At 36.6% G+C, this 25,355-nt stretch overlaps 1 protein-coding gene across 1 annotated transcript in view; it reads left to right on the top strand.

Annotated features, from left to right (window-relative positions):
* The window catches only part of LOC101897626 (ETS-like protein pointed), a 305,487-nt gene that overhangs the window by 34,707 nt on the left and 245,425 nt on the right, over positions 1 to 25,355 (top strand). The window contains exons 2-3 of the mRNA XM_059126975.1: positions 994 to 1,345; positions 14,417 to 14,519. Of these exons, the coding sequence (XP_058982958.1) occupies positions 1,010 to 1,345; positions 14,417 to 14,519 (439 nt within the window). The 5' untranslated portion in view covers positions 994 to 1,009. The remainder of the gene's footprint in view (positions 1 to 993; positions 1,346 to 14,416; positions 14,520 to 25,355) is intronic.

Here is a 25,355-nt window from a genome sequence, read left to right as displayed (position 1 = left end):
GCCGCAGACCTTGAACATTCCCACAGGCCTCAGCACCATCGCACTCAGCACGCGCCAACCAAGAATGGTTACAAAATGAGGGTCCGCGCTTCATTGCCACCAAAATCTCCGGATACCAATCCGTTGACTATTGTGTCTGTAGTAGTTTGGAAAGCATGGTTGGCAATAAAAACTACCAAAGTATCGATCACCACAAGCGAGCACTTCGCCGGCAATGGGTCAAAATAACGCAAAACAACATTCGGGCAGCGTGTAACTTTCTCATTGGCCATTTGAAGGCCAAAGGCGACCAATTCCAAACCTATTCTAAAATTTGATGCTATTTCCGACATTTTCTCTTTCATTCAATAAAATATTTAAAAAAATGTAAAAATAATGGCATTTGACTTTGTTGCAGTTTTTTATCTTACCCTGTATATGTCTCAATTCCAGATACCAACAGAGACCTCAATATTAAATTTCAGGATTTCAGCGCTATTTCTTCACCAAATACAAAATTTAGTACTATGTAGTACTTTTCGTACAACTATTGTACACATTTGCAAAACCACCTCCATATCTCAATCGCAGAAACAAGCAGAGACCTCAATATCAAATTTCAGGATTTCAGGTCTTTTCCAATTTGCAAATTTAGTACTCCTCAAAACTTTTCGTACAATTATTGTACACATTTTCGAAAATCACTTCCATGAACAGCGAACCTAATATTAAATTTCAGGTTTCAAACTCTATTTGTTGGCCCAATACTAAATTGTACCAAATGTAGTGGTATTTAGTACTTTTCGCGTACTTTTAGTACATATTTCCAAAACCACATCTACCTACCACGAACAGGGTCCCAATACAAAATTTAAAAATTCCAACTTCAACTGTTCCAAATGTAGTACCAGTCAGTCAGTTATTTTAATACTCTTTTATCGCTTATAGCTCTGATTCACCTTATATAATTTGCAAAACTCCTCAAATTTGTTTCTCTATTCTCTATTCTTTCAGATGCCTTCCCATAAATATGGAATTGGGTATATGTAAAACGGAATTACCACCCACGACGAAATTTATGTTGCCCACAACATCACCGTCTGCGTTCTTTGAGAAATCTCATCATTCTTCGCATCAGCTCCACAATCATCATTTGGTGGATACAGCAAATTTTAGTGATATTTTAAATTTTCCCAATAATTATTTATTTAATAAGGCCAGCAACAACAACATAACAACAAATTGTGATAATACAACAAATTCCACGTCACAATCTCAACTGTCTTCCAATTCCAGCAACACCACCATCAGTACAATGCGTCTAAAAAAGAATCGCAAAGTAACATTTCTTCCCAATCTAATTGAGGTGAGTTTTTTTTCTGTCTCTTTTAGTTGTTATTTTTTTAAATAAAACTACGAATTATTTATTAGTCTTTATTTATATATATATATATGTTTTAATTTATTTTTATGGTCATAGATTTTTATCGAGAGAATGTTTTACGGTTGTTATTGCCAGTCTGATGGCCATGTTTTTTGTCGTTTGTTTTCTTTTCTGTTGTTTGTTTTGTTGTTGTAAATTTTTTTGTAATTGTCATCACGTTTTCCAGTTAAAGTGCAATTTCCATATTCAACTGACAGTGGTGTTAATCGCTGATTGAAGTGATTGACATTGTCAATAAATGTCGGATTTGTTGCTTGTTCTTTGGGTTTTTTTAATTTAACGATGGTTTAAAGAGAAACTGAGGATATTTCGTAACATGCTTTTAAGTGATGTCCTTGCCTGTAGGAATTGCTATTGTATGTCTTAATAGGCTTGTTTAGCACCTATCTTGATCGGTGATTTTAAGGAAATTAAAGGAAATAAGTACACGATTATAGATCTTATAGTCCTTCAAAAAATTGTTTGTCCTTCAATAAAATTATTTTAAACAATTCTAAATATACCTCTGGTAGACCTTCATAAAAATTATTAAAAAAATCTTCCAAAAAAGCTATAATAGTCCTTCAGAAAAAAATATTAAATATGCCTCTATTATAGTATCCGTGAACACTTTATTTAAAATCCACAATTAAACACCTTTACAAAAAATAATTAAATATTTCTTCATAAAAATTATTATTATTAATTATTATTCTGATGGTTCTTTATAAAAATTATCACTTTTGTAGTCGTTAAAAAAAATTATTAAAAAATCCACGATCATAGTCTGATAGTCCCTTGTATAAAATTATGAACACGCGACGTTAGGTCTGAATAATATCTCCGAAATAAATGTTGGCTCCGAAAGTAATTTGAAAAGAATTAGTAAATAAAATTCGTTTAAAATCCAATATTATGGCTCTGGGTGTCCTCTAAAAATATACAGATTGTGAATGAGTAGAGTTAGGATTCATCAAGTTAATAAAGGGCCACATTTGTTTGCGAAGGTGCAATATATATGAAAATTTATACCGATAGTACTACAGGGTGAGATGCAAAAACTGCTACCAACTTCAGAGTGCTGTCATTTCTAAGTCACTCGTCCGACAGCTGTTAAAATTATTCCAGTGACAGCTCATTATATTGTTTACAAGCGTACAAAAGCATTTTTGTTAGAATTTTCCAGAAAAAAAAGTTATTTGTGATGGAATTTAAGCGTGATAATGTGATTTCTTCATATTTGTCTGGGAAACCACAAGTGACTATCGTTAGAGCACTCCACATTCAAATCTGAATAAATCTTTTGTGTCTCGTACCATCACTCGTTACCGTGATACTGGTAGCGTAGCCCGACGACAAGGAAGTGGACGGAAGAAAACAGCAACATCAGCATAAATGGTTGGAAAGTAAAGAAGCGACTTGATCAAAATCCGCGTCGCAATGACCAAAAATGGCTCGTGAGCTGAACAATATTGAAAAATGAGCTCAGGTTAAAGCCATTGAAATTCCAAAAAGTGCAAGAACTTACACCGCAACAGAAAGAACATAGACTAAAAAGAGCTAAAGAATTGCTTCGCTTGGCCGAAAGTGCGGAATTGCCGAATTTTAGTTTTCTCCGATGAGAAGACATTCGTTGTCCAGCAGTTTGTAAACAAACAAAATGATCGTGATTACTTGCCAAAGAGATCAGCTGAAAATGTGCACCTTCGGTTGACCACCAGAACTCAAGTGGGCCGCCATAACAGTCGATGGTCGATTTCCGCTCGTATTAATCCACCGTGGCATCAGAATAAATGCCGAATATTGTCGCGAAAATATTCTGGAGGGTTTATAAAAGCCTTGGACAGGCAAACATTTTGGCCGCAGACCTTGGACATTCCAACAGGACTCAGCACGCGCCACCCAAGAATGTTTACAAAATGAGGTTCCTCACTTCATTTCCAGCGCACAATGACCACCAAAATCTCTGGATACCAATCCGTTGGACTATTATGTCTGGGGTGTTTTGGAAAGCAAGCTTGGCGCTAAAAAATACCACCGGGAATGGGCCAAACTACATTCGGGCAGCGTGTGACGGTTTCATTGGCCGTTTGAAGGCCATAATTCGTGCTAAAAGTGAACAATTCGAACAAATTAAAAAAAATGTAAAAATTATGACGTTTGACTTTGTTGCATGAAGTGGAATATTCGGTGAACTACCTCTGGTACCTCTCGCATGTTTCACCATTTTACTTTACACTTGTAATGTATTTATCTGACTTATGTATTTATATTCGATATGTAATAGAAATATTGGCCCACTCCTCGGTACCATCCGAATAAAGGGTTAACACTTTAATAATCATAGCGCAAGTCAAAATTTATTTTAACAAACGGGCATTGTCGGAAATCATACATCTGTCGGCAAAACCGACTGATACTTTCTAACTTGTTATGGTATACTTAGAGACTCACTACGAAATTTGATTTTCGTGGTAAATTTTCTTAATATATAATGGAAACAGAGATTTCTTTTCTTTCGCGACTTATAAGGACATTTGATAAAGAAATAATTTGGCTTTTTGTGGACATCCTTCTTTAATAATGCGTTGTAGTAGAAAAGGAAGCTGTTTTATTACCCAAACGGCGATGCACGTACATTCTATATTGGACTCTATTTTTATACCCTCCACCATAATATGGAGGATATATTACGTTTATCATTACATTTATAACACCTCGAAATATACATTTTAGACTCCAAAATGTATATATGTTCGTGATCAGCATAAAATTCTATGTCGATTTAGCGATGTCCTTCCGTCTGTGGAAATCACTCTAGCTTCCGAACGAAATGAAATAGGTTGATACAATTTTACTCAGGACTTTTGGTATTGAAAATGGGTATAGCCACCATACAACGGTACCTACCGATATTCGGTACTTTGATGATTTTAGCGACATTATTCATCGGAATTGTTTCAAATTTGGTGTTTGAAGTTCGGAATGGATACTACAGCCTAAGATAAAAGATTGTCTGTGTAGGTCCACGTCTTCGTATAGCCCCCATATGACGGTACCTTCCGATATTCGGTATTTGGGTAATTTTTAGCGACATTATTCACCGGAATTGTTTCAAATTTGGTATTTTAAGTTCATAATGGATATTACAGCCTATGACAGAAGATTGTCTCTGCAGGTCCACGTCTTCGTACAGCTCCCATATAACGGTACGTCTCGATATTCGGTACTTTGATAATTCTGGCGACATTATTAACCGGAATTGTTTTAAATTTGGTATTTGAAATTCGTAATATATACTACAGCCTAAGACAGAAAATTGTCTGTGCAGGTCCCCGTCTTCGTATAGCCCCCATATAATGGAACCTCCCGATATTCGGTATTTTAATGATTTTAGCGACATTATTCACCGGATTTGTTTCAAATTTGGTATTTAAAGTTCGTAATGGATACTACAGCCTATAAAAAAATTGTTTGTGCAGGTCCACGTTATGGTATACCCCCCATATAATGGTACCTCCCTATATTCGGTATTTTGGTGATTTTAGCTACATTATTCACCGATTTTTTACAAGTTTCGCATTTGAATATTGTAATGGCTTATGATAAAAGTTGCCTGTACAGGTCCCGTCGTCGTATAGACCCTAATATAACGGCTACATTCGGTATTTTTAATATCTTAAAAGAATTTTTAACGGATTTTATTTTTTTGAAAATTTGTTCTAAATGGTGGAGGGTATTCAAATATCGGCCCGGCAGAACTTTCATCTTTTTTACTTGTTATAATCTTCTAAGATTATCCTGCAGTAATTGAAAAAAAAATTAAATTTTGTGCGCATAACTCTCGTAAGATGTACAATTATTTTCCAAGCTTAACGATAGACCATATCACACACAATAGCATAACATCTACTGTAAAAACTTCTTCCAAGATGATATTCATAAATATCTGTCGGAATACCAACTGCGACTTTCCAACTTATCACTGTTCTCGGAATCAAATTTGAAGAAAATTTTAGCATCATAGAAATAATCGATCTCAATTTGAAATAATACTAAACTAAAAACCATTCCAGACTATTTATTGTTCCATCGAACTCAGATGATCGGCAACCCACAACACAACGATTCACTTGCCAAAAAAAATTGCATTTTCATTTGCCTGCCTTGTGCGATGTTCTCACATTAATATTCATTACACACAACCCATAGAAGAATAGATAATTTTTATTTTTTTGTCATTACATTACTGACGATTTTTTGCATAAAAATTGTTCAACTACACACACACGTACACTCAACTCCATGGGCCCAATAAAATAGCCTCATGTATTTGTGGGGACAAAGCAACACATGCTGATTGCAAAAAAAAAAAAAATGTTTCATGTTACTGTCACTAGGGTTGCGAGGGAGGGAGGGATAGAGGGAGGTACACTGGGAATGAGAAGCAAAAAAGTCAAGCTCCTATAAAAATTATAATTAACATATGGAACGCATAAATATAGTGCCGAGGTCCTTATATGGCTTTAAAATAATATGAGCAAAAAAAGAGGAGAATTGCAAGAAAAAAAAAAAACGGCGAGCAACGTCCACAATGACACACGATGATAAAGAGAACAAAATGAAACGAAAAAATGATCGATGAAAAAACGAATTTTGATTTCTTCATATAAGGATGTCCATTTGTCTTACGTAAAGATACCCAAGTTGGATTCAACGTCATCTCCTTGGTGTTGAGACCCTCTTGGTCGTTGAGTCCCCCTTGGACAATGATCAATATGTTTTTGATTTTTTTTTTTGGGAATTGTAATTGAATACCTATGCCACCTTAGACCATAACCATCCGGTAAATTGATATCCAAGGATAAACTTGGCTACTCATTTTTGGGATTTCATTTGGTCTGCTGTTCGTTTTTTTATTTTTTTTTGTGTTTGGAAAGGATAACATATTGTGTCTGGTTGCAAAGTTTTAGAAATTCTCCGTTGGCTGTGTGTTTTAAAACCTCTGGAGTTTAGTGAACCTTTCTCTTTTTGTCCAGTTTATGAACTCCATCGGCCAATTAAGGTTCAATGCTGTAGTCTGTGGTAGTGGCTTAATTGGTAATTTAATCTAGGTTAACAAACTTTTGGACTTTAGTTATTTTAGCAAGAAAAAAATGGGAGTCTGTTGCGGTTAAATTACTTCCTTTGAGGGTTCAGTGGAAATGTTGCATCTTTTTTTATTAAAAGAAGACTGTTGCCTTTTTGATATTGAAATTCCAACAACTAGACTTAGACTGATTTCTATGATGACCGAGGTGGCTAAATTATACACAATTTTTATAAGAGCATGATATCCTTAAAATAGAAGATGTCTTCCAAGGACTTCGATAGTTTGTTCACGAATATTGTGAAGGAAGTTTTCAGTCTATGATTCGGGGGTCTGTAAACTAGGGAAAGTTTGGGAAGGAATAATGTAGCCTCTTTCTCAGGGAATTTAATATTTCGCGTATCATAATATATTACTACCAACTGGCGGTGTTCTCTGATATGTTTTCGAAACGACCCAAAAGAAAGTATAATTCGAATGAGTCCTTCAAGAATACAAAGGATCGCTATCAGAGCACATATTTGCCAATTTTCTGCTCGAAGATTGGGAGTTTTGTACGGTGTCTACTCCTCAGTATTTTGTTTTGTGTGGGAGTACTCCTGTTTGAAAAAATTTAGAGCGAGAGTAGAATCGCTCAAAACGGAGAGAGTTTTATCTAAGAGTGAAAATGATTGGAAAAAAAGCGGAAAGATACACAAACACGCAAATACAACACCGGTTTAACAAAAACTAAAAGAGTGCTCGGTAAGAGTAGAATCTGCTCGATTTTGAACGAATTTTGCTCCCACTCAAAAACAAGGAAAATATCCTCACTCATATTCGAGCAACATCAAAAAATTGAGTTGCTCGTTTTTTTCAGCTTCCAGAGCTCATTCGCTCGAATTCGAGTGGTGCCAGAGTGGAGAGTGAGCCAGTTTTTTGGAGGCCTGGTTTCTATGGAATAAAGCCGCTGAAAAGGCCTTAAATTAAAATAACGTTTCCAAAAGGTCTTTTGTTGAAGGAAAATCTTCAATAACCATATCTTGAAAAAATCTTCTATGAATAGATGGCCTTCAAAGGGTATTTTAGAGAGTCTTCTTTAGATAGAAGGTCAACAGAGTCCTCCAATTATTCTAGGCTTTGCTATGGATAGAGAAAATTAAATAGGCCTTATATGAATAAAATGATTCAAAAAGGTATATTTAGATAGAAGACCTTCAAAGGTTTCTTCTATTGATAGAAAACTTTATTGTGGTCTTTCGAGGGTAGAACACATCGGGAAGGTTTTCCATGGATAAAAGTACTCCAAAAGATATTCTATGGATGGGAAAGATTTAGAGTGTCTTCCATAGGTAGAAGCCTACGAATAGAAGTCCAAGACTTCACCTTTAGAAAGCCTTCTGTCGATAGAAGGTTTTAGAAGATCTTTTTAGATGGGAGACCTCCAGAATACTTGCTTGCTTTATGGATAGAAGACCTGGAGAAGGTCCGTGAAAGAAGAAGAACTCCGGTAGAATATCTATCTATAGAAGACCTACAAAGTTTTGCTTGCTCTGTGGATAGAATACCTGGAGAAGGTCCGTGAAAGAAGAAGATCTCCGGTAGAATTTCAGAAGAGGTATTCGATCTATAGAAGACCTAAAGAAAAGGTTTTCTATAGATTAAAGACCTATACAACGACTCCCATTGGCAAGGTATCTCCAATTAACAGAAGACATCCAGTAGGTGTTCCTTTGATAAACGATCTCAAGTTCTTTTTTTGTGGTGGTCTATGAATAGAAGAGCTCTAAATAATAGAAGATATTCTAGATGTGCAGAAATGTATTTTTTAGTTAGAAGACCTTCTGAAGTTCTCCAAAAGGAATTCTTTAAATAGCGGAGCTTCTCGAGAACATAAAATAATAAAATACTTTCAGAAGGACACAAAATTTCAAAAGGCCGTATATTGAGGAAGAGCTTGAGGAAGTCTTTTTTCAAAAGATCTTTGTGTAGAAGTATCTTCAGAAGATCTTTAAAGAATAGACTAACTACAGGGTGAGATGAAAAAACTGCAATCAATTTCAGGCTGTTGTCATTTCTAAGCCACTCGTCCGATAGCTGTTAAAATCATTCCAGTGACAGTACGCCCAAGCGTACAAAAGCATTTTGGTGAGAATTTTCCAGAAAAAAAGTTATTCGTGATGGAATTCAAGCGTGACTGTGGGATTTCTTTATACTTGGCTGGAAAACCACAAGTGGCTATCGTTAGAGCACTCCAGCATTTAAATGTGAATAAATCGTTTGTGTCTCGTACCATCGCTCGTTACCGTGATACTGATAGCGTATCCCGACGTCAAGGAGGTGGACGAAAGAAAACAGCAACATCAGCAGAAATGGTTCGAAACGATAAGAAGCGACTTGATCGAAACCCGCGTTGCAGTGACCGAAAAATGGCTCGTGAGCTGAATAGATCCCAATATTCCATTCGGAAAATATTGCAGTATGAGCTTACCCCAAGCCATTGAAATTCCAAAAAGTGGAAGAACTTAAACCGCAACAGAAAGAAAATAGACTCAAAAGAGCTAAAGAGTAACTTCGTCTGGCAGAAAGTGTTGAACTGCCGAATTTGGTTTTCTCCGATTGGAAAACATTCGTTGTCCAACAGTTTGTAAACAAACAAAATGATCATGTTTACTTGCCAAAGAGGTCAGCTGAAAATGTTCACCTTCGGTCATGGTGATGGTGTGGGCCGCCATAACAGCCGATGGTCGCTCTCCGCTCGTATCAATCGACCGTGGCATCAGAAAAAATGCCGAATATTAAACCTTGGCCATACAAACATATTGGCTGCAGACCTTAGACATTCCAACAGGACTCAGCACTATCGCACTCGCTTCATTGCGCACAATGGCCACCAACATCTCCTCATACCAATCTATTGGACTTTTGTGTTTGGAGTATTTTGGAAAGCAAGGCTGGCACTAAAAAATACCCAAGTGTCGATCACTTCGTGCCAAAGGTGACCAATTCGAACTTATTCTAAAAGTTGATGATATTTCCGAGATTTTTTGCTTTTATTCAATAAAATTAAAAAAAAATAAAAATTATGGCGTTTGACTTCGTTGCAGTTTTTTTTATTTCACCCTGTATTTACATCTAATCTCCATCAAAGCCTCCATCGTCATCATTTTCTAAATCTAAGTCAACAACTCGTAAAAATGTCATAAATTACTATTTATAACTGTCAGAGATTATCATCATCATCTTCGTCCATTATCATCTGCCCCAATGGACTTGGACTAGCCAAACAATTTGTGTTTCACTTCGGCGGAGTGTTAAAAAATATTGAATTTGTTTATACTTATTTCACTTGAACATAGACTCGGTTCTATCACCATGAGTGAGTGATTCGACTGGATCGCATATTCATACATGCAAATGAGTTTTTGTTCGGTTGTCGTTCTTGTCAATTCGACAATAACTACAAAAAAAAAAAAAATCAAGCAAAAGGCGGACAGAAACAACAACATTTCCATGTGATACACTTTTACCCAATTAAATAGATGAGTGTAACAAACGTTCTTGTATGTTTGTATTCATGTATGGGTGCATGAACGCTTGTCTGACATACAATGCAACAACGGTCATTTCGTATGATCCATGAGTAAGACTGGAAATATGAGGCTCCAAGTCTGGCGGGAATCTATGAAAAGGGAAACAGTGGTTCCACAACACTAGAGATATATATTTTTTAAGAAAATCAGAGAGTGTTTATTAGTCCTATGATCAAAATATGCCTTGGAAAAATATCCGGATTAGATTCTAACTTCGTTACGATGTGACATTTGTATCAGACCTAGGATAAATGTGAAAACGGGTAATATCGCTCCACTCCTTTGGGTGCCCTGCCCATAAATGGTTAAATCGTTGAATGATCATTACTCTGAAAAAAAGGCAAAAGGATTACACTTTGTCGGTCTAAATTTTTATACCCACGGTTATATGGTTAGTAAGGGTATACCGGGTAAAAAACTGCAACAAAGTGAAATGCCATGATTTTTAAATTTTTTTTTTAAATTTTATTGAATGAAAGCAACAAATTTCCGAAATAGCATCAAATTTCAGAATAAGTTTCGATTTGTTTAAATTGGTCACCTTTGGCACGAATTATGGCCTTCAAACGGCCACGCTGCCCGAATGTTGCTCTTCGGGATTTTGGAAAATCCCCGGCAAAGCGCTTGCTTGGGGTGATCGACACTTTGATATTTTTTAGTGTCAACCTTGCTTTCCAAAATACTCCAGACACAATAGTCCAACGGATTTGTATGCGGCGATTTTGGTGGCCATTGTGCGCTGGAAATGAAGCGAGGAACCTTATTTTCTAACCATTCTTGGGTGCTGCGTACTGAGTGCGATGGTGCTGAGTCCTGTTGGAATGTCTAAAGTCTGCAGCCAAAATGTTTGCGTTTTCAAGGCTTTAATATACCCTCCAGAATAATTTCGCGATAATATTCGGTATTTATTCTGATGCCACAGTCGATTAATACGAGCGGAGAGCGACCATCGGCTGTTATGGCGGCCCACAACATCACCATGGCCGGCGCTTGAGTTCTGGTGGCCAATCGAAGGTGCACATATTCAGCTAAGCTCTTTGGCAAGTAAACACGATCATTTTGTTTGTTTACAAACTGCTGGACAATGAATGTTTTCTCGTCGGAGAAAACCAAATTTGACAGTTCACCATTTTCGGCTAAGCGAAGAAACTCATTACCTTTTGAGTCTATTTTCTTTCTGAAGCGGTATAAGTTCTTGCACTTTTTGGAATTTCAATGGCTTTACCCCGAGCTCATTTTTCAATATTTGCCGAATGGAATATTGCGATATGTTCAGCTCACGGGCCATTTTTCGGCCACTGCGACGCCGGTTTCTTTACTTTTCGAACCATTTCTGCTGATGTTGCTGTTTTCTTCCGTCCACTTCGGGCTGCGCTACCAGTATCACGATAACGGGCGATGGTCCGAGACACAAAAGATTTGTTCACATTTAAACGCAGGAGTGCTCTAACGATAGCCACTTGTGGTTTTCCAGCCAAATATAAAGAAAGCACACTATCCCGCTTGAATTCCATCCCGAATAATTTTTTTCCGGAAAATTCTCATCAAAATGCTGTCACTGGAATAATTTTAACAGCTGTCGGACAAGTGGCTTAGAAATGACAGCACTCTAAAGTTGGTTGCAGCTTTTTCAACTCACCCTGTACACCTGTCGGCTTAACCGACTGATACTTTTTAACCTGTTTTTAGTACCTATTACTGTCGTTGACTCTGGGTCTGTCAGTCAGTTATTTCACTACTCGATTATATAAAGGGTGTTTTTCTAAGAGCTTAGTGATTTGAAATTTATATACAAAACGTGCAAAATTATAAAATGGGAAAAAGAATTATTCGGTAGATAATTTCTTGTTATTTAACGTTTAAACATAGTTTCGGACATATGGCCACCACACCTATTTTGCACAATGGCCATTCTGGAGGTCGAAGTCGACCACCTTTTTAAACATATGTTATATAGATTTTAAAACATGTTTGTTTGAGTTGAGTTTTGTAACTACTGTTCCTTATTTTGTTTCGAAACTCACTTAATATTCTTTCCCCACATTGATCAGAACATCAAACGCATTGAGTGTAAGAGTTCATCTGGGTTGAGAGCTGATAGAATTGTTCCGATTCTCAGTCTGATAAACATCACGGCAACAGCATCCAACTGAAAAAAGAACTATCAACACATTGAGAATTTTATGAGCCATTTTGTGGAGGAGTTGAAAGGGGGTATCTCAATGAAGATAGGTAGCCCAGATGCTTGATGTTGTGTGTGTTTTAACGTAGAGGGCGGACAGCCATAGACGACCGACTGCGGCTGACATTCATGACTTTTTATTATTTGGGGGGACTTAAATTCAATTGTATCTTTGACTTGTTTAATATTGTGGATGGATGGATGGTTGGATGAATGAATGAATGAGTGAGTGAGTGAGTGAGCGAGCGACTGTCACTGTATATGTTTCCCATAATAGATGTTTGTTTATATGTTGGAATGACAGAAATAAATGAGCGTTTGTGTGTGTAGAGTCCCCCAATTGTTTTTTGGACTATAAGGGGTTGATGTGACAGAAAACGTAATTTTTGTCCATAGATGAATGGCTTGTCAGGAATCCTCATCTATTTTACAGCTAAATCGTGCTGATGATAATGTTGATGTCTTTCCTTATTGTTGTTGTTGTTCGTGTTGATTTTTGGGGGTAATATTGGGCACACAACAAGTCTGCTAACGATCTTGTCATTTATTATGATAATGGAGGTCAAAATAGTCAAATAAATGTTTCACAAATATCACAATTATCAATTCAATAAACAAATAATGAAATGGGTATTCTTGGGTCTCTTTCTTCCCTTTTCGCTTTTTGTTGTTTTGCATGTTCATTTTGTTTGAAATTTCTATTCCCCTTTTGTTTTGTCAAGGTCTAGATGTGGTTTGAAAGAAACATAAACATTGGTTCTGGCAATATTTTAATGTTTGCTGAGATTTATGTTTTGATTTTGGGAATGGATCATCGGATTGATTTGACAAATGGAGAGGAGGACTGAGAATATAAGAATGTTTAGACCGTGGGTGAAATATTTACAAAGTTTTAACAGAATATACAGGGTGAGATAAAAAAAAACTGCAACAAAGTCAAACGCCATATTTTTCCTTTTTTTAATTTTATTGAATGAAAGCAAAAAAATTTTAGTTTAGATTTGCTCGATTTGGTCACCTTTGGCACGAATTCTGGCCTTCAAACGGCCAATGAAACCGTCACACACTGCCTGAATGTTGCTCCGTGGTATTTGGCCCATCCCCGGCGAAGCGCTTGCTTGAGGTGATCGACACTTTGGCATTTTTTAGTGCCAACCTTGCTTTCCAAAATACTCCAGACACAATAGTCCAACGGATTGGTATCCGGAGACTTTAGTCGCCATTGTGCGCTGGAAATGATGCGAAGAACCTCCTGTTGGAATGTCTAAGGTCTGCGGCCAAAATGTTTGCGTTTTCAAGGCTTTAATACAGCCTCCAGAATATTTTCGCGATAATATTCGGCATTTATTCTGATACCACGGTTGATTAATACAAGCGGAGAGCGACCATCGGCTGTTATGGCCGCCCACACAATCACCATGGCCGGCGCTTGAGTTCTGGCGGCCAGCCGAAGGTGCACATTTTCAGTTGACCTCTTTGGCAAGTAAACACGACCATTTTGTTTGTTTACACATTGCTGGACAACGAATGTTTTCACATCGGAAAAAACCAAATTCGGCAGTTCACCACTTGCGGCCAAGCGAAGCAACTTTTTAGCTCTTGCGTTGTAAATTCTTGCATTTTTTGGAATTTCAATGGCTTTACCCCTAGCTCATTTTTCAATATTTGCCGAATGGTATATTGCGATGTGTTCAGCCATTCTCTACGAGCCATTGCGACGCGGGTTTCGATCAAGTAGCTTCTTTACTTTTCAAACTATTTCTGCTGATGTTTTCTTCCGTCCACTTCCTCGACAAATATAAAGAAATCGTATTATCACGATTGAATTCCATCACAAATAACTTTTGGAAAATTCTTACATAAATGCTGTCACTGGAATAATTTTAACAGCTGTCAGACGAGTGGCTTAGAAATGACAGCAGTCTGAAGTTTGTTGAAGTTTTTTATCTCACCCTGTATTCTTGGTTGATGTAAAATCCTAAGGCGATTTAGCTATGTCCTCCCGTCTATATTTCGATAGACACCGCATTGAGATTTGGAATTATATCTAGAATGATTGGTATTGAAAATAGGCTACATATGTCCACCTTTTACTATGACCCTTATATAACGGTATCTCCCGACTTTCGATATTATGAATTTACATTCTTCGTTTTCTTTTTTTCTTACAGAGCAAAAATATATTCATCAAAGAAGAACCACTAGATGGTCTGAAGGATTTGCCACCGCCAATATGCAGTATATCGGATATCTCAGATCATGAGGCGTCATTAGGTAAGTTTAATGGATTTTCTTTTTCTTTCTCAATAAAAATCTCAGACCACATTCTATTTTTTTCCTTTCTAACGCTATTTTTATTGCGATCGTTTTAAATATGAAAATGTTGTGCCTTACTTTGTGATAAGATTCGAATCCACAAAAATAGTGTTGTTTTTGAAAACAATTAAAAATACAACGGTAGAACATACACAAATGAACGATATCAGACAGCGCTAGCTTTTTTGCTGTTAGGGGGTGCCACATTCACTCTACGTCGCTGCAGTATCTGCTTGATTTGGCTAACAAAGGTTACATTTTTAGAGCAGGGGTATTAGGTAGGGTTGTGGGTATGCCAGAAGTTCTTGGAATTCCATGTTGTTATATTTTTGCACGCGCAATTTCTAATTAAGTCAAATATCGTCAAATGAAAAAAAAGAATAACATTATCAGGCAAAATCAATGAAGGAAAGGTGTGTGGTACCTAAGGGTGGTCGATCAATAAGTTAAAGGAAAAAGTGTTAAAAGGAGAAATAGAAAAGGAACAATAGAAGACCCCCAGTTCTTCTATCGGACAATCGAAGACCTCAAGCTCTTCTATCAGGCAATATAAACTTCATATGTCGACAGCGGAAGACCTCAAGTTCTTGTATAGGCCAGTAGAAGACCTCAGGTTCTTCTATGTGGCAATAGAAGGCCTTAAGCTCTTCTATCGGGCAATAGAAGACCTCAAGCTTTTCCACGGACAATAGAATACCTCAGGCTCCTCTACGGGCTGTAGAAGACATCAAGCTCTTCTATCGACAGCGGAAGACCTCAAGCTCTTCTATATGTAAATAGAAGACCTCAGGCTCTTCTATCGACAATAGAAGACTTCAAGCTCTTCCATTGACAATAGAAGACATCAAGCTCTTCTATTCTATTGTCTGCCCTAAGAAATTCCGTAATTTGCCAATCTCCCTCTTATAAATGAATAATTCAGCAGGTATTTATCATTGAAGCTTTGCCTTCGTTTCTTTTTTTACTTCGTTGTTGGTTCAAAATAAAACACAACTATATAGAAAAGTATAAACAATTTCAATCGAATATTTCATTACACTCTGTCTTTTGTTGCTGTTGTTGTTGTTTTTGGTGTATCAACCAAACACACAGAATAAAGACAAAACTCTGCGACACTAAATAACGCCAGTGAGCGGTGATAAGATAAGGAAAAAGGCGACAGATATTTTTGTTATTCACATTTTTTGTGTTTTTTTTCTCTCTGCGCCAATGAAAAAGAGTTTGCGTGTTATGACATTTGTGGGAGAGGAATACCCTGTGACCTTCTACATTTTGGGTAATGGTGTAATTTCTAAAGAATTTTTCAAAGAGCCTTGTTGGGATGCTGGAATTTGAAAATTTTGCTCACATATGGACCATAGAAGACCTTCAGCTCATATATGGACCATAGAAGACCTTCAGCTCATATATGGACCATAGAAGACCTTCAGCTCCTCTATGGACCATAGAAGACCTTCAGCTCATATATGGACCATAGAAGACCTTCAGCTCCTCTATGGACCATAGAAGACCTTCAGCTCCTCTATGGACCATAGAAGACCTTCAGCTCCTCTATGGACCATAGAAGACCTTCAGCTCCTCTATGGACGATAGAAGACCTTCAGCTCATCTATGGACCATAGAAGACCTACAGCTCATCTATGGACCATAGAAGACCTACAGCTCATCTATGGAGCATAGAAGACCTACAGCTCAACTATGGAGCATAGAAGACCTACAGCTCAACTATGGAGCATAGAAGACCTACAGCTCATCTATGGAGCATAGAAGACCTACAGCTCCTCTATGGAACATAGAAGACCTTCAGCTCCTCTATGGACCATAGAAGACCTTCAGCTCCTCTATGGACAATAGAAGACCTTCAGCTCCTTTATGGACCATAGAAGACTTTCAGCTCCTCTATGGACCATAGAAGACTTTCAGCTCCTCTATGGACCATAGACGACTTTCAGCTCCTCTATGGACCATAGAAGACCTTCAGCACCTCTATGGACCATAGAAGACCTTCAGCTCTTTTGTATACCATAGAAGACCTCCAACTCATCTATGGACCTTAACTCCCCATTGGATCATAGGAGACCTCCTGTTCTATAGATCTTCGAAGATCTCCATCTTTTCAGTGGACCATAAAAGAGATTCAGCACCTTTGTAGACCAGAGGTATCAAAATATTGTATAGACCACAGAAGACCTTACATTATTTTATGGTATGGTCCATAAACTCAGGGTCACTAGAGAGCCACTAAGGAAGAATTTTGTTTTTAATTCTCCAAAAATATATAATTTCTTATATGTATTACAGCCAATCTGTAAAAAAATATGAAGGTTTTTGTAACCTGTCAACCAATCCAAGCCATCATTCATATCTAAAATCATCAGAACGTTCAAAAAGTTCAAAATTTCATATGCAAAATGCACAACATATGCTGCTGAGTGGTTGAGGAATGCCTATTTGGCCGGCGGGTGGTCATCGAATTATGGGAACGTGGTGGTCACCAATATTCTTTTCAATTCTTTTTTTCCTTCAGTTCGTTTTGCCATTCGCTGAAGGCACCAAATGATTAGCCATGTTTTCAATTGAATCAAAAAATATTCACAGATTTGTTTTCATGGATATTTCTTTGAGTTCGTTCGTATAAATTTTCATCAAATAAAAGTCACGTCGTTTATTTCCGGTCAAATAACCAACCAACCAGCAACAAAAACAACAATTCAATAACAACGTCCATATCAAACAAATAAAATATGTAGAAAAAAAAAAAAACAATATGATGATGAACAAATCACAAAAAGAGCAAATACAACAAAAATATGCCCGCGCCTAGAGAACCTTATTTGCATGCCGGCCCATAAGGAGCTCTAAGTGGCTGCCAGCAAAAAGTTAAAAAAAAATATACACAACAAAACCTAAACACCAGCGCTATTTTGTTTTTGTTGGAGGATTCCTCCGCGTGTGTATGCAACTTCTAGTCTTAAGTGTTGCAGTTGTTGGGCCAACCGACTATCCCAAACAAACAGTAGTGGGATAGACAGCCGACAGGCAAAGTTGCAACTCCTCCAAATGTGCATTGGCGGCATTCATGTTTTTATTGCTACGTTATTTGTTGTTTTTCTCTATTCGACTTGTCTTCTTCGTTTTTTTTCCGCAGCACCCCCATAACAACTCCAACCCTTCGTCCAGTTTTGTTGCCATACTTCTATCCTCCTTCCCTCTTATCGTATAATGCGACCATTTGTAACCATATTGTAATTTATTTGGTATCTTTAAGTTTTTTTTTGTTTGTTTTGATTTTTGCGTTTTGTTGTTGTGCCTTGTCCCGCTGCGAGAGCCTCGAGTAAAAACAAAAACGCACTTAATCGTTTCGCACAACACACACTACAGAAATAGAAATTATGAATGGCATAAAAAATGATTGAATTGCATTGCACCCACCCTAGCAGATGGTTTGGCTTATGACTTTCCGCGCTGACTAAGCAATAGTGCATTCAAACACAGCTGGGTGCAACAAAGGAGCATAATGAAACATTATATCTTCCTTCTTCCTCATAAGATCCTTGAGGGGCTATCTGTCCTTTGGAGGTCATGGAGTGAAAACTCATATACATAAAACCCCTTAGCGAACTTCTACACTTATCTTTTATCTATAGGATCTTTTATCTATCGATGACCCTTAGGGGGACTTCGTTTTTTCGCAGAACAGCACATAACAACTCCAACTCCTCCGGCTCATTTATGGACCATAGAAGACCTTCAACTCCTCTATGGACTATAGAAGTGCTTCAGCTCATCTATGGACCATAGAAGTCCTTCAGCTCATCTATGGACCATAGAAGACCTCAGCTCATCTATGGACCATAGAAGACCTCCAGCTCATCTATGGACCCTAGAATACCTCCAGCTCATCTATGGACCATAGAAGTCCTCCAGCTCATCTATGGACCATAGAAGTCCTTCAGCTCATCTATGCACCATAGAAGACCTTCAGCTCCTCTATGCACCATAGAAGACCTTCAGCTCCTCTATGGACCATAGAAGACCTTCAGCTTCTCTATGGACCATAGAAGACCTTCAGCTTCACTATGGACCATAGAATACCTGGAGCTCCTCTATGGACCATAGAAGACCTTCAGCTTCCCTATGGACCATAGAAGACCTTCAGCTCCTCTATGGACCATAGAAGACCTTCAGCTTCTCTATGGACCATAGAAGACCTTCAGATTCTCTATGGACCATAGAAGACCTTCAGCTCCTCTATGGACAATAGAAGAACGCTAGCTCATATATGCACTACAGAAGACATCCAGCTAATCTATGGACTATTGAAGATATGCAGCTCATCTAGGGACAATAGAAGAACTCCAGTTCATCTATGGGCCATAGAAGAAGACCTCCAACTCATCTATAGACCATAGAAGACATCCAGCTCATCTATGGACCATAGAAGACATTCAGATCATCTATGGACCCTAGAAGACCTTCAGCTCATCTATGGATCAAAGAAGACCTCTAGCTCATCTATGAACTAAAGAATACCTTCAGCTTATCTATAGACCATAGAAGACCTCCAGCCCATCTACGGACCAAAGAAGACCTCCAGCACATATATAGATCATAGAAGATCTTCAACTCATCTATAGACCATAGAAGACCTTCAACTCATCTATGGAGCATAGAAGATATCTTTGTACCAAATTAGTAGCTTTTGGTGCTTTGCGTACACTTACAGTTCTAAATTTCCAAAATTTACGTCTATGCTACACTCAGTGGCCCTTCATTACAAATTACAGAGTTCTAATTCTAACCATTCGCCTAGTAAAAATTGTACCATATTCAGTGCCTTTGAGATCTTTTTGTATCTTTCTACTACAAATTTCCAAAAACCCAGGCCATATTCCCATACCCCTTGTTATGGGAACCCAATGGCCTTTTGAAGGTCTATGCCAGACCGTTTATATTTATGTAATCTCTGAATGAAAACGTTGTAATATGTCTATTACCTTTAGAGGTTTTACATATAGAGAATATCGCATGTGCTCTTTGCAAGAACACAATTGTCTTCAGTGTCTTTTTCAATTTATCGAAGGAGGCCTCTATGTCTGACGACGACACCACGCACAAGAAAATTGCACTTTAGTAAAGTTTATTTTTTCTACCATTTTTGTTTATTTTCATTGATACCTTTCTTTCTCCCCTCTTTCTTGGTCCCCCCCAAAATTGCACTTTTGCCATTTTTTTACATAATTTCTAAATATTCCTCTTGTTGTTGTTGTTGTTGCTGGTGCATTTGATAATTGTAAATCGTACTGTGGGTTGCCCCGTGTGACAGTGCCACAAACCAACGATTGGATTAATGAATGGTTGGATGGATGACTAGTTGGTTGGCTCATTGGTTTGAAGAGATAGGTGGATGGATGGGATGGATGGCTTGCTTGATGGGGAATGGTGTTCTGTGCCGTAGCGCACCGTTTTGTAACTCAAAAAAAGTAGGTGTGTTTTTGATTGAAATTAACCAAGTGTCAGAAAATTGTCTTATTATAAATCTTGTGAGTGTTTCGTTGGTTTTTTCTTTAGCTTGCATTTTCCACTACTCAAGCGGACAGAAACACACACACATACTCATTTATTTTTTATAGTTATTAATAGTCAAAAGTTAATGAACTATGCAAATACAAATGTAAACTGAATGGCGCATATAAAATTATTTATTCATTTTCTATAATTTTCTTCTTGTTCTTGTGGTTGTTTCTTGCTTTTTTTAATTTGTTGAGGTATAAATACAATTTCATGGCATTAGCATAGAGCGAGCAATACAATTTGCGTACGTATGAATGAATGGTTCGGTGAGACAATGAAATGCATTTTTATTGAATTATGAAATATTTATATGTTTTAGAAAAATACAATAATCGATTTCAATTGTTTATATAAGTCGGTGTTTAGACGTAATCATGGGTGTATACAGGGTGAGATGAAAAAACTGCAACTAACTTCAGACTGCTGTCATTTCTAAGCCACTCGTCTGGCAGCTGTTAAAATTATTCCAGTAACAGCTCATTATATTGTTTACAAGCGTACAAAAGCATTTTGGTGAGAATTTTCCAGAAAAAAGTTATTCGTGATGGAATTCAAGGGTGATAGTGTGATTTCCATCAGTAGAAACGGTTCGAAAAGTAAATAAGCGACTTGATCGAAACCCGCGTCGCAGTGACCGAAAAATGGCTCGTGAGCTGAACATATCGCAAAATTCCATTTGGCAAATATTCTCCGATGAGAAAACATTCGTTGTCCTGCAGTTTGTAAACAAACAAAATGATCGTGTTTACTTGCCAAAGAGGTCAACTGAAAGTGTGCACCTTCGGTTGGCCATCAGAACTCAAGCGCCGGCCATGGTGATAGTGTAGGCCGCCATAACAGCCAATGGTCGCTTTCCGCTCGTATTAATCGACCGTGGCATCAGAATAAATGCCAAATATTATCGCGAAAATATTCTGGAGGGTGTATTAAAGACTTAGGTTCACAAACATTTTGGCCGCAGACCTTTGACATTCCAACAGGACTCAGCACCATCGCATTCAGCACAATTGCACTCAGCGCGCGTCACCCAAGAATGGTTACAAAATAAGGTTCCTCGCTTCATTTCCAGCGCACAATGGCCACCAAAATCTCTGGATACCAATCCGTTGGACTATTGTGTCTGGAGTATTTGGGAAAGCAAGGTTGGCACTAAGAAATACCGAAGTGTCGATCACCTCAAGCAAGCACTTTGCCGGGAATAGGTCATAATACCACACAGAGCAACATTCGTGCAGCGTGTGACGGCTTCATTGGCCGTTTGAAGACCATAAATTGTGTCAAAGGTGACATATTCGAACAAATCTAAACTTTTTCTAAAATTTGATGCTATTTCCGACATTTTTTGCTTTCGTTATAAAATTAAAAAAGAAAATGTAAAAATGATGGCATTTGACTTTGTTGTAGTTTTTTATCTCACCCTGTATTTTCCGTTTAATTTTTCCAAATGTGGGCATTTTGATTTCATATTATTGCGAATTCGCTGAAAATGTTCCGTTACGAAACCCTAACGAAGTTTATGGTTCCCACGTCAAATTTTTCTGCGGTCTTTTACATAGCCTTAACCATAAAGAAACGGACCTCAACAATTTGAGCTATAATTCGCAACATTTAATATAATATAGAGCTTTGAAATTTTATAGAAAGCTTTGAGTTACTATCAGATTTATTGGTTTTTTCGAACAGCCGTAGTGTAAGGGTAAACCCCAATTTGAAGTATTTACTTAATTTTTTACCATATTTTCCTACATCGTCTGGACCAATTGTTCTTTTTATGGAACTTTATAAACATAACCTTGATCAAAGGCAAAGGGTTCGCTAGATAAGCTTATATGTATTTCCAAAGAGACATAAAATTTAAAATTGGTGTGGGTATTCAAAAACCTGTTACAGATTTGCTCTATAAATTTAATATTAATAACTTCATTTAGATTTGGTCATAAAAAGACTCCATTGGCGACCATAATAAACCCCGTATTGTTACCAGTAATATTGCCGATACTAAAACCCTATAAAGCAAGGATTCAGAGGAGTCTAAATCCGGAAATTAAAAAAAAAAAAAAAAAACAAGTAAAAAAGCTGCAAGTTCGGCCCGGTCGGATTTGGAACGAATTGGCAATTCTCAAAAACAATAAAATCCTTTAAAAATTCTGTTAAAATCTTAAAAATTCCGAATGTAGCTGTTATATTAGGTTCTATACGACGACATGCATAGGTAAGTTTTGTCATAAGCCATTACAATATTCAAATGCGAAACTTAAAAAAAAATCGGTGAATAATGTAGCTAAAATCATCATCATCAGGAGCTATACGAAGACAGGCAATTTTCTGTCTTAAGCTGTAGTATCCATTACGAACTTCAAATACCAAATTTGAATCAATTCCGGAGAATAATGTCGCTAAAATCAAGAAAGTACCGAATATCGGGATGTAAAATGGGGGCTATACGAAGACGTTGACCTGCACAGACAATTTTCTGTCTTAGGCTGTAGTATCCATTGCGAACTTGAAATACCAAATTTGCAACAATTCCGGTGAATAATGTCGCTAAAATCATCAAAATACCGAATAGCTGGAGGTACCGTTATATGGTGGCTATGCCAAAACGTGGACCTATATGGCCCATTTTCAATAGCAAAAGTACTGCAGACATAATATACATTTGAGTACAATTTTTATCAATCTACTTCATTTCGTTCGGAAGGTAGATTGATTTCCACAGACTAAATTGACATAGAATTTTATGCTGATCAAGAATATGTATACTTTGTGGGGTCTAAAATGTATATTTCGAGGTGTTACAAACGGAATGACAAACTTAATATACCCTCCATACTATGGTGGAGGTAGATGAGGGCCCCAATTTCGTTTTCTGTTCTTTTTCATAATCTGCTGAGTTTTTTTTTTTTAATTTTGTCTGACAGTGTTATTTTTACTTGGGCCACCTAAGAAAGGAAATATCTACAATCAGAATAACAAATTGTAACAAGATTAAATAGATTTTTAAATATACGATTATGTTCTAAATAATACATACATATGTATGTGCATATGTAGACCATATGCCAGTGTTCATATCCATGCATGTACATTGTATCACAATTTTTTTTAACTTGACAGTTTTTTTGCTGTTATTATCAAATGTATATTTTTTTTTGCTGAAAACACAACCAATAAACAAACTCTTATCAGTTCTTGAAAATCTCCATTCCAATGTCACATTTTGCTTGTTTTTCTGTCTATTCCTACAAACAATTGTTTGCCATTTTTTTGTTGTCGTCATTTAATGATATTTTAATGTTTTTTTTTGTGCCCGCCATGGTCTGACATGTCTGTCAAAAATTGTTTTTCCATCCACCCAATAAATTGCGACTGATAAATGAACTATGTTGAATAATTTGTTTTCAATTGAAATATTGAAGTGACATATTTTTGTAACCAAATTATAATACGACTAGTGCTCTGTTCCAGAACCTGGGACAATCTATTAGTTTTGAAGGTTTTCTTCGATATCATAAGGAAAAAATCGGTTATCGTAGTAAAAATATTAACACTTTCAGTCCTGGAACAGAGCATAAATTAAACCGCCGGATAAGGACTCAGACTTCGGATTATTTTCAAAACATTGGATATTTGTTCTTAAGATATATGTAATTGAAAACTTAGTTTTTTTTAGCTAAAACAATATTTAAAAAAATTAGAATTTTTTTCTAAGGCGATTGATTGGTCAAATTGAAGTAAAATATTAAAAATAATTTAAAAAAATACACTTTTTTTATATATTTTGGAGGTTTTCTACCAAATTATCCCTTGCAAAATTTGTCAGAATGGTAAGAAATAAATTTTAACTTTTTCTACTCACTTAGTATTTTACTATTCTTCCCTGACCAGTCCTATCGCAACGTTTAATTCATAAGAGAAAATCCAAACCATTCTCTTTCGTTGCCTTAAATGTTCTCTTCTCCACACAAAATATCCGTCTAAGAGAGAGAGAGAGCGAAATCCTCTCACAATTTCTAGCATTTATTTTTTGTTTTTATGGTTTTCCCCCTCGTTTTCTGCAGGAAAATAAACATCCATTCATTGATTCTTTCATTTTCAATCGTTCATTAAGCGTTTCGGTTTCTTTTTTTTTTCATTGAAGAGAAGAAAAAAGCGAAATGTGAGGCAAAACAATAACCAAGCAAAAGAAAAGCGAAAAGATCAAATCATTGAAGAAAAAAAAGCGAAAAAGGAATCGCTATTTTTTGCAAAAACGACAACAGCAAAATCCCGATCACTATTGCTGTCAGCAACATTGTTGATGTTGTTTTATTTCAGAGTTGCCATTTTTGGTATATTTTGGGCCTACAGTACAATTCAATAAATTACATATAATATTCCATAATGTGGCTAGGACATTAAAATGATATATGGTCTACTGTTATGTTGAGGCCATTCAATTCCTGATTTTCGATTATTTAAGAGAAAACAAAAATTCATTTTTTATTATATTTAACGGTCTCTTTTAATTGTTGGCGATAGAGTTCTTGTTCTTCAGCAGTTCTTTTAAAAACGTTTATTTCTTTTTAAGAACTTTTCGTTTCTAAAACATGAAATACGTACTAATATGAGAAGAAGAAATATTTATTTTTCTTTCAAATTTATTTTACTTACTTCCGCAGCTCTCCTTCCAATTTTTATTTATTTACCAATTTTTTTTTTTTTTTCAAAAAATGCTGATATTTATATATTCAAATACAACAAGAGATACGCCTGCCAAAGTTATATTTGTTGGTACACAAATTTGCAAATGGATGGCTTTTTTTGTCTCATGGTTTCTGCGGAAATTCGAGCTCGTGGACAAGAACCTAACATCAGACGACGGAGAAAACAACATTCCTTTTTATTCATAATTGATAGTTTTTCTAAAACTTTTTTAAATTTTGTCCAATTTTTCAATTTTGCATTTTAAATACAATAATTTAATAAATAAATTTTATTTTATAGACAAATACTTTCATTTGTTAGAGATGGTAAATATTTTAATATAGGTCTGAGAGTGATTTGAATGGGCCACGAATGGAGAGCGAGAGCGTACCATGTAAACTTGGTATAAGAATGTATTTTTAAAGTATGAACAACTGAAGGTCACTCTTGTGTACCATGTAAACTTGGTATAAGAATGTATTTTTAAAGTATGAACAACTGTAGGTCACTCTTGTTACAACACATTCGATAATT

The sequence above is a fragment of the Musca domestica genome, unplaced genomic scaffold, assembly GCF_030504385.1.
Source record: "Musca domestica strain aabys unplaced genomic scaffold, Musca_domestica.polishedcontigs.V.1.1 42, whole genome shotgun sequence".
NCBI lineage: Eukaryota > Metazoa > Arthropoda > Insecta > Diptera > Muscidae > Musca > Musca domestica.
Note: the sequence above shows the minus strand (reverse complement) of the source record. Positions and strands in the feature narration are given on the sequence as shown.